Source organism: Erinaceus europaeus, chromosome 12, assembly GCF_950295315.1.
Source record: "Erinaceus europaeus chromosome 12, mEriEur2.1, whole genome shotgun sequence".
NCBI classification, from domain to species: Eukaryota; Metazoa; Chordata; class Mammalia; order Eulipotyphla; family Erinaceidae; genus Erinaceus; species Erinaceus europaeus.
Window position 1 is genome coordinate 53,428,601 of NC_080173.1, and position 10,146 is coordinate 53,438,746.

At 45.4% G+C, this 10,146-nt stretch overlaps 1 protein-coding gene and 1 pseudogene across 2 annotated transcripts; both read left to right on the top strand.

The window, feature by feature from the left end:
• Positions 1-4,122: 4,122 nt before the first annotated feature.
• Positions 4,123-4,439, top strand: LOC103119667 (cyclin-dependent kinases regulatory subunit 2-like; annotated as a pseudogene).
• A 2,554-nt stretch (positions 4,440-6,993) lies between these two features.
• On the top strand, positions 6,994-9,701 carry ATP5MC1 (ATP synthase membrane subunit c locus 1). 2 transcript variants are annotated; one of them, XM_007529979.3, is made up of 5 exons: positions 6,994-7,097; positions 7,675-7,722; positions 8,555-8,632; positions 8,972-9,150; positions 9,483-9,701. In XM_007529979.3, the coding sequence occupies exons 2-5, from the start codon at positions 7,684-7,686 to the stop codon at positions 9,595-9,597; spliced, it is 411 nt and encodes a 136-aa protein (XP_007530041.1). In that variant the 5' UTR covers positions 6,994-7,097; positions 7,675-7,683; the 3' UTR covers positions 9,598-9,701. The 2 variants fall into 2 exon arrangements, with proteins under 2 accessions (XP_007530041.1, XP_007530042.1); XM_007529980.3 differs by having other exon boundaries at positions 7,023-7,167.
• The last annotated feature ends 445 nt before the right edge of the window (positions 9,702-10,146 follow it).

Consider the following 10,146-nt stretch of genomic DNA (forward strand, 5'->3'; position numbering starts at 1 on the left):
AGGGGAAGACAGAGCGGGAGAGAGAAAGACACCTGCAGACTTGCTTCACCGCCTGTGAAGCGACTCCCCTGTAGTGGGAGTGTGTCCTGATTTCATTGTTCCTGGACCAAATTTTTTTTTCTTTGCTTCTATTAGTAATTTAAAATTGATTTACAAAGTTACAAGAAAATAAAGGTATGATTCTATAGCGTTCCCACCACCAGAGTTCTGTGTCCTCACTCCCTCCATTGGAAATTGGAAATTGCAGTAGTAGTTCTCCCACGGTCACATGGGTTGACTTGGTATCTATATCTTTTTTTAATCATTTTATTTTATGTATTATTGTATAAAACAGAGAGAATTTGAGGGGGGAGGGAGAGTTAGAGAGGGAGAGAGACAAAGACACCTGTATTTCTACTTTACCACTTATGACGCTCCCCGCCCCCCGCAAGTGGGGACTAGGGGCTTGAACCTGATCCCTGTGCACTGTAATGTGAGTGCTTAACCAGGTATGCCACCACCTGACCACTTTATACCTATATTTAATTTTTTGCTTATTTTTTTCCTACCTTGTTTCTGCCTTGACATTTATTTATTTATTTATTTATTACTAGACAGAGAGAAATTGAGAGGGGAGGGAAGAGAGGGAAAGAGACAGAAAGATGCCTGAAGCCCTGCTTCACCACTTGTGAAACTTTCCCCTTGCAGGTGGGGACCAGGAACTTGAACCTGGGTCCTTCCTTATGCACTATAATGTGTGCATTTAACCAGGTGTGCCACCGCCTGCCCCCTCCCCCTTCACTTTCTTTCTAGGTCACACCTACACCTACTACTACTTCCAAGTGTCCTTCCTTTTTTCCCCTCTTCTCTCTGATAATGGAAACAGTATTACCAGGCTTCCTCCTCTGATATTTTCTAGATTCACTTTCCTTTCTTTCTTTTTTTTTTTCACCACTTTCTTTTCTTTGGTGGTACAAAAACAATATTTCTGGTAACAAACACTTCAAGTCTTGGTGGAACTGGAGTTCAGATTTCTTTGGTCTATTCCCCCTATCCTTTACCCCTCTAGAAATATGGACCAAAATTCTTTTTGGGGTAAAGAAGGGGAGTTCTGCTTTCTGTAATTGCTTCTCTGGACATGGACATTGGCAGATTGATCCATACCTCCAGCCTGTTCCTGTCTTTCCCTAGTGGGGTAAGGCTCTGGAGAGATGAGGTTCCAGGATACATTGGTGAGGTCATCTGCCCAGGGAGTTCAGGATGAAATCATAGTAGCATCTGCAACTTGGTGGCTGAAAGGCAGTAAGATACAAAGCAGGACAAAATGTTAAATAAACAGGAACCAACACTTAGGAATAGGGCAGATGAGAATAGGTATTTTAGAGTAGAAAGAAGCTAGGAAATAAGGTGGGGGTAGATAGCACAGTGGTTATACAAGTAGACTCTCATGCTTGAGGCTCCAAAGTCCCAGTTTCAATCCCCTGCCCCACCATAAATCAGAGCTGAGCAGTGCTCTGGTGTTAAAAAAAAAGAATGTGGTCTGGGAATATCCACAAGGATAAAATGTTGAACTCTCAAGCATGAGGTCCTGAGTTTAATCCCCAGCAGCACACATACCAGAATGATGTCTAATTCTTTCTCTCTTTCCTCCTATCTTTCTCATAAATAAATAAAATCTTTAAAAAAAATAAAATAAAGTGGTCCAGGAAGTAGTGCAGAGGATAAAGCATCAGACTCTCAAGCATGAGGTCCTGAGTTCAATCCCCAGCAGCACATGTACCAGAGTGATATCTGGCTCTTTTTCTCTCCTCCTATGTTTCTCATTAATAAATAAATAAAATCTTAAAAAGAAGAAGAAGAAGAAGAGGAGGAGGAGGAGGAGGAGGAGGAGGAGGAGGAGGAGGAGAAGGCTAGGAAGTCTATTTTAGGTATATCTTTAGGGGGGTCCATGTCTTTAACAATCATTGCCTGAGCTTGATAGTCAACATGGAGGTGGACTAGAAATGTTTGAGAAGATGATGTCAGAGTTCAGAGTAGAACTAGAAAGCTGGAAAAAAAAAAAAAAAAACAGAAAGCCAGATAAGGGGAAAAGAGCAGCTCCCAAATTGAAGAAAATATATAAATACAATTAGTTTTTGGCCACATCAATCGGACCTAGGGCCCACATCCAATCACATTTACTACAGAAGCCTGTATAACCTCCAGATCCCTGTCAGACTGAGCTCACAGTCCCTGGTCACAGCTTTGTACGTTCTAGGCTACACTTATTTTAGCACAAATCTTCTTTATGTGGCAGAGTAGACTCACCTAGCCTTCCTTCAGAAGTTGGGGTAATCCTCACCACTGCTATCCTGAAGCAACTTTTTTGTTCTTTTTATTTCAGATAAGGAGGCACTGAGAAAGGGCGAATGCGACAGCACTGGAGCTTCCCGTTACTGTCGCACTCCCATGTGGGAGCCAGAGACGGGGAGAGAAAGATAGACACCTGCAGACCTGCTTGGTGAAGGGACTCCCCTGCAGGCGGGGAGCCGGGGTCTCGAACCTGGAACCTTCTGCCAGTCCTTGCGCTTTGCGCCACGTGAGTTTAACCATTGTGCTACTGCCCAACTCCCCCTGGACCCATTCTTATGCAAGCTGAGGGCTGGTTGTCATAGAATAGTAGCTCCTTCCTTATGCCTTGAAGGTCATTTTTCTGCATGGAAATCACCTTGGCCCATTTTCTTTTCTTTTTTTTTTAATATTTATTTTATTTATTCCCTTTTGTTGCCCTTGTTTTATTGCTGTAGTAATTGTTGTTGTTGGATAGGACAGACAGAAACGGAAAGAGAAGACAGAGGGGGAGAGAAAGACAGACACCTGCAGACCTGCTTCACCACTTGTGAAGCGACTTCCCTGCAGGTGGGGAGTGGGAGGCTAGAACTGGGATCCTTACTCCGGTCCTTGCGCTTTTCACCACCTGTGCTTAACCCGCTGCGCTACCGCCTGACTCCTGGTCCATTTTCTTATGGGCCACCTCACCCCCGCCCCAATCCCCCCATCCCACACTTGAAAAAAGAAGACAGATCCCAAACAGGTCTCTTCTCAGTATCAGACCTGTTACAATCTGAATCAGGGCCTAAGTTCACATTGTATTGTATTCAGTTACTTTAGATTTAATGGTCACATAGTTGATGATCCATCCTGGAAGATCAATTTAGTAATAGGTTTGTTTGGTTAAGAGTGGTTTATTAATAAGTTTGATTGGTTAGTTGGTTTTTGACAGCCATTTCTTTCTTATTTTTTAATGTTTATTTTTATTTCATTTTTTAAATTTTTGTTTTCATTTTTAAAAAATATTTTAATTTATTACTGGACAAAGACAGAGAAATTGAGAAAGGATAGGGAGATAGAGAGGGGGAGAAACAGTGAGACATCTGCAGAACTGTTTCTCCACTCATGAAGCATCTGCCATGCAGGTGGGGCACGGACTTGAACCTGGGTCCTTAAGCATGGTATTTTTTAATTAATTAATTAATTAATTTGCCACCTGGATTATCACTAAGGTTTGATGTCTGCATAGTGACTCTTCTATTCCCAATGGCCTTTTTCTTTTTCTTTTTCTACTAGAGACAGAGGATAAGACAAAGAAAGACACCTGCAGTGTTTTTCCATCACGCATGAAGCTTCCCTCTTGCATGTGGGAACTAGGGACTCGGCACCCAAGCCCTCATGCATGGTAATGGCAGAAACACTTTTTTTTTAAATTCTTTTTTTTAATTTAATTTTATTTATTTATTCCCTTTTGTTGCCCTTGTTGTTTTATTGTTGTAGTTATTATTGATGTTGTTGTTGTTGGATAGGACAGAGAGAAATGGAGAGAGGAGGGGAAGACAGAGAGGGGGAGAGAAAGACAGACACCTGCAGACCTGCTTCACCACTTGTGAAGCGACTCCCCTGCAGGTGGGGAGCCGGGGGCTCGAACTGGGATCCTGACTCCGGTCCTTGCGCTTTGCACCACCTGTGCTTAACCCTCTGCGCTACAGCCCGACTCCCGCAGAAACACTTTTTTAAAAAAAATAGTTTGGTTGGAACGGGAGTTGGTTGGTCTCAGTCGAGTCCGTTGCTCTGTCGTGACGTGGTGTGTATCTGCCGCTCCGCCGCAGAATGGCCCACAGACAGATCTACTATTTGGATAAGTACTTCGATGAGCACTACAAGTATCGGCATGTTATGTTATCAGAGAACTTTCCAAACAAGTACCCAAAACTCATCCGATGTCTGGAGAGGAGTGGCGGAGACTTGGCGTCCGGCAGAGTCTAGGCTGGGTTCATTCCGTCACTCGCCAACGGGAACCAAATGCTCTTCTCTTCAGACGACCTCTTCCAAAAGCTCAACAAAAATGACGTATAGTTCAGGCGGAAGTTGAAAAACAACATCAGAAACGAAAACACAAGTAGAACCTGAAATGGAATTGGTGTATCGCACCCAAGTAAAAGACTCTGGGGTGGCTGGGTGGGGAGAATACAGGTCCATGAAGGATGATAGATGACAAAGTGGGGGTTGTATTGTTAAATGGGAAACTGGGGAATGTTATGCATGAACAAACTATTGTATTTACTGTGGAATGTAAAACATTAATTCCCCAATAAAGAAATAAATTTTTCTAAAAAATGAAGTATAGGAGACAATCAGTTAAACTTTTTCAAATGTAATGTATATGTGTATATAAGGTAGTATTCAGGGAATACTTGAAAAAATGTACAAATTGTTCACCCATACCTACGTATGAGCCTCATTCTTCACAGCAGCAGGGATCAGTTAAATGCAACTGCAAGTAGTTCCTGCAAGATGTTTAAGACAAAATTTCTTCTAGTTTGTTTTTCTCTCTTAATATTTAGTGCCTGTTTGACTTTACCTGTTATGTTTTGTTAAATAAAGTTTGTATGAAAAAAAATAGTTTATTTACTTATTTATTTGGGTACAGACAGAAAAATTGAGGCGACAGGGAGAGATAGAGGGAGAGAGACAGAGAAATACCTGCAGTACTGCTTCACCACTCACACACTCACAAAGCTTCCCCCCTCCAAGTGGGAAGTGGGGTCTTGAACCCATATCCTTGTGCTTTGTAGCATGAGAAAGCTTCTTAAATGTGAAGTCGTGAACTGAATTTTTTTTCTTTATTTTTTATTGGATAGAGACAGAGAGAAATTGAGAGGGGAAGGGGAAACAGAGAGGGAGAACGGCAGAGAGACACCTGCAGCACTGCTTTACCACTTATGACACTTTCCCCCTGCAGGTGGGAACCAAGGGCTTGAACCTGGATCCTTGTGCATTGTAGTGTGCGCACTTAACCAGGTGCGCCATCACAATGCCCCCTCGTGGACTGGATTTTTAAAGCATACTTTATTATTTTGTTTTATTTCATTTTATTTTGTTTTGTTTATCAGAGTACTGCTCAGTTCTGGCTTATAGTAGTGCGGGGGGATTGAACCTGGAACTTTGGAGTCTCAGGCATGAGAATCTCTTTGCAAAACCATCTACCCAATCCACAAAGAACATCTTTATTTTTTAATATTTTACTTATTAGTGAGAAAGATAGAAGAGAGAGAGGGAGAACCAGACATTACTCTGGTACATGTGCGGCTGGGGATTGAACTCGGGACCTCATGCTTGAGGGTCCGATGCTTTTATCCACTGCGCCACCTCCCGGACTACACAAATAACATCTTTATTTAAAAAATAATAAAATTCTGGGAGGGTGTCAGGCTGTGGAGTATCCGATTAAGCATACACATTACCAAGCCCCTGGTCCCCACATCCAGGAGGAAAGTTTCAGGAATAATGAAGGAGGGCTGCGGGTGTCTCTTTCTCTCACAATTCCCATTCTCTATCAATTCTCTGTCTCTTCTGGGACAGAGGATGAAACATTCAAAGCCTCTTAAGAAACAAACATTGCCAAATCACTGCCAAGGACTTCCCAATTTTTTTTTTTATATAGGACAGAGAGAAACGGAGAGGGAAAGACAGAGAGGGAGAGAGCTAAAGACAGACACCTGCAGACCTGCTTCACCGTTAAGCGACTCCCCTGCAGGTGGGGAGCCAGGGCTCGAACTGGAATCCTTACGCTGGTCCTTGGGCTTTGCGCCACCTGCGCTTAACCCGCTGCGCTACAGTCCGACTGCCGTAGATTTTCCTATTTATTCTTAACAGTACAATCCCCTGCACCACCATAAATCAGAGCTAATCAGTGCTCTGGTTAAAAAATAATAATAAAAATAAGACTGTTTGACTCACATTAACAAAAAGAATGTTCTTTTGATAACTGAAGTATTCAATTTAAACTTTCATTTATTTGATTAGTAAAGCTAACAGCCTTTCACTTTCTATAGTGAGTTGCCAGTTCCTACCCTTTGGGAACATTAAATGTTTCATTCTTAGAATGTCGTAAACTTATTAAGTACTTCTTTAAAAATCCATCTGATCCTAGTCTATTACTGCTAAACACTGGCGGGGATTCACAAAAGCGATCTTGTCCAAAAGCGAACTTTCAGATCCAGCCCCAGACTTTCAACCTCTATGGCGGAAGCAAGGTTAACACAAACCGCTAGGGCGGGAATTGCTGCAAAGGCGTTGGTTCTCTCCGCCTCCGGAAGACCATCTCGCGGGATCTCAGCTGTCCTTAGGGGCTACAATTGGACTACAAATCCCGACATGCAACGCGCGTCAAGGACCGAACGCCGAATGAAGGCTCTGGTTCAAGGTCATGTGTCTGCCTGCGCAAGGCATTCGGTCATCTCTCCCACGCCTTTTTCTGCAGTTTCCACCCTGGTCGCCATTTTGTGCGGGAGACTCTGGAACCGCCGAGTCCGGCCGACTCTATGGTGGAGCATGTCAGGACCCGACCAATCGAAAGCCAGATTGCGTGGAGAAGCCCCGCCTTTACCCTCAGGGAGGCGGGAACTGCCACGAATCTCCTGTGGAGAGAGAGAGGAAGCCGCAGCAGAAACCCAATAAAAAAGGCGGAATCGAGGACGTTAACCAATAGAGGAACGGGGGGATTGTGGCCAATGAGAGTTGGGGGACCCCGGGACACGTGGGTTGAGGTACTGAGGGCTGAGATTTAGAGCTAAAGCTGTGAGGTGAGTCAGTCACCTTGAGCAGGACGAACGTTGTGGTCGGAGCCCGGGCAGCTGGGCAGCGGGAGTGCAGGTGACTTGGGGCCGCTGCTAGCGATTGGCGGGGTGTGGACTGGCTTGTCTGCAAGGCGATTTGCCTCTTGGGCTGAGTTAGGCGGCGGGCCTCCAAAGCCTTAAATAATGTTGATTACCAACGGTAATGAGAGATTAACTGTTCCCGCTGAGACCGGCGGTGAACAGCTGTGTGAAACGGGCAGCTCTGCAAGGCACTTGCCCAACCTATCTGTCTCCAGCCTTCCCGGGGGACCATCCTCTGTGGCAACATTTCCCTCCTGGGACTTGGGCCTCAGGTCCTTACTTCCGATCGCGATGACCTTACATTGCAAATGCCTCGTGCTGGAAGAGGTGGACCAGGGAATTGGCTCTGTCCTTGTGACCTCTACTTCTCTCCGCAGCAGGGGCACGGGGCGAGGAAGAGCACGGCCCGGGGAGGACGGGCGTGGGTGAAGGGGCGCCCGAAGGTCGCCACTGTAAGCAAACAAGCAGGTTGTCAGTCGATTTTTTTTTTTTCCCTCCGCAGACTGAAAAAATGCAGACCACCGGGGCGCTGCTCGTTACTCCGGCTCTGGTAAGCTGGGATGACCTGTAGTGGCAGGTGCGGAAACCATCAGCCCATCAGTGTTTTGTATGAATCAAAAAGAGTCTGACACCCTAGTAATATTGGCTCTTTGTGGAGCTCATGGGATGTGATGCAGTTAGCCCCTGTTCGTCTGAGCCTGTAAACCAAGCTATCGACTTTGGAGTGTCATCTAGAGTATGGGTCTGACCTTTACCCACATCCGGGCTCTAGCCAAGAGTTCACTAGAGCCGTGATTCTCTATTTTTGTTTCACATGGGGGAGCTTTTAAAAATCCTGATGCCCAGACTGCACCCCAGACCAGTTCATCACCCTCTGAGGATTGGGGGGTGGGGTGGGCTGGACTCCATGCACTCCCCGGGTAATTCCAGTGCTCAGCTGAGTTTGAGAGCCACTGCATATTCTTGAACTATTCCACGAAGTCCATGTTACATGACTATATTTGGATGGCTCTTTGAGAGCTCCACCAGGCTTACTGGTCCACTCTGTTCTAGGTGTATATCTTAGCAACATACCAATTTTCCCTTTTTGTCCTCTTTCTCCCTCTCCCTCTACCCCCTCTCTGGACCTAGTCTGATAATTGTGGATTCTTATTCCATTCTGGGATACTGATTAGGGCTATGTCCATAGAAGTGAACTGAACTCCAGTGTCTTAAGATAGCTGTGGTGCAGGCCTTTCTGGTACAAATGTTGACCACGGCTTTTTCTAGTTATAATATTTATAGTTGTTTTGACAGAAACTTAGTGACTAGTTTTTGTTGGTTTTCTCACAGTTTTTTTTTTGTGTGTGTGTGTGTGGGGGGGCTGTTTTCTGTTTTTACAGATACGCTGTTGTACCAGGGGTCTCATCAGACCCATGTCTGCCTCCTTCCTGAATAGGCCAGAGATCCCATCTACACAGGTAAAGGAATATGGACCTGCTTATCACCCCTCCCCCAGCAGGTGTTATTTGGGTTCATTGAGCTGCCACGGTGGGAGGAGTATTAGGAAATCTGTGGTGCCTTAATAGTTCTAGGTGTGCCCCATGGTGAACAAAATTTCCCAGTCTTTGTTACCCCCAACACTTTGAACATTCTGCAGTCCAAGCATTTTGTACTTGGCAGGTGGTTTGCCAACAGTTTCAGAGCTCAGGTGGGTGGAGTAAGGGGTGGAGTCAGCCACCTGTCCTTGGGCCTTACTATCTCCTTGCTCTCCCTCTAACTCTGGTTCCTTTTCGATTTCTCTCCCCTTCTCCTTCCAGCCTTTCTGCAGCAGCTCCCCACTCCAGGTGGCCAGGCGGGAGTTCCAGACCAGTGTTGTCTCCCGGGACATTGACACTGCTGCCAAATTTATTGGTGCTGGAGCTGCCACAGTTGGTGTGGCTGGTTCAGGGGCTGGCATTGGAACTGTGTTTGGCAGCTTGATTATTGGTTATGCCAGGTAAGCGTGAGGGTGACCTAAAGTATCTCCTAACACAAATGCCACCCCATTTGCAGGAAATCTCATGAAGTGGTGTTCTCTGGGGGAGCTTTTGGGCTGATTTCATTTACCCCCTGTTTTCTCCAGTGACCTCTGAATCCAAATTTAAACTAAATATGTCACCAGCCTGGCTCACTTAAACTTAACAAGTTGGTACTTTGCTTGTCCAGATCCCCAGATCTGTGCAGGCCAGGCCCTCTCACAGGTTTCACACTACACTGCCTTTCCCACCATCACCAATTGCCCTCACCCAGGCCTTTTCCCTGACTGGCATTTGTCTCTGTCCTCGGCAGGAACCCATCTCTCAAGCAGCAGCTCTTCTCCTATGCCATTCTGGGCTTTGCCCTATCTGAGGCCATGGGGCTCTTTTGTTTGATGGTCGCCTTCCTCATCCTCTTCGCCATGTGAGGTTCCGTGGGGGTCATCCACCCATCCCTGCTGCTTCTATTCCAGACCACACCTGGTGCTGGTGTGTACTTAGCTTTACCATTAAATATGTTTCTCTAAACCCATACGCCTGTGCCTCTTGTCCTTTACCCTTGGGGGGCAGGGGAGATTGTGGGAAGGTGGGGTTGAGTCTGCTGTTGGTGTGGGGTAATTCCATGGTCTGAGAAGCAACACTGCCATGGCATAGAGGATTCTCTTAGACTCATAGGGAAACATAGGTACAATATATAACACTTTTAGGAGCTTAGTTTACACTAGGTGTTTTCATTATTTCAACAATCCTATGAATTATAAGTACAGGCCCACCTGTTTTGCACGTGAGAAAACTGAGACTTAGGGAAGCCAAATAACTTGTCCGATATTACAGAGGTAAGTGGCAGAACTGGGTATTCAAAAACCTTTAACTTCCATGCCACCCCACCTGTTTTTATTTTGGTAACATAGTGAGGTGGCACAGGTGGGAAAACTTAGTTTCAAAGGATTAGTTGCACAGAATGTAGAGATGGATGT

What these genes read in the sequence shown, in the direction of transcription:
- ATP5MC1 (XM_007529979.3), top strand. Translation starts at nt 7,684, where the DNA reads ATGCAGACCACCGGGGCGCTGCTCGTTACTCCGGCTCTG. An exon ending in TGCTCGTTACTCCGGCTCTG is followed by an intron (nt 7,723 to 8,554) that starts GTAAGCTGGGAT and finishes CTGTTTTTACAG; the next exon opens with ATACGCTGTTGTACCAGGGG. An exon ending in CAGAGATCCCATCTACACAG is followed by an intron (nt 8,633 to 8,971) that starts GTAAAGGAATAT and finishes TTCTCCTTCCAG; the next exon opens with CCTTTCTGCAGCAGCTCCCC.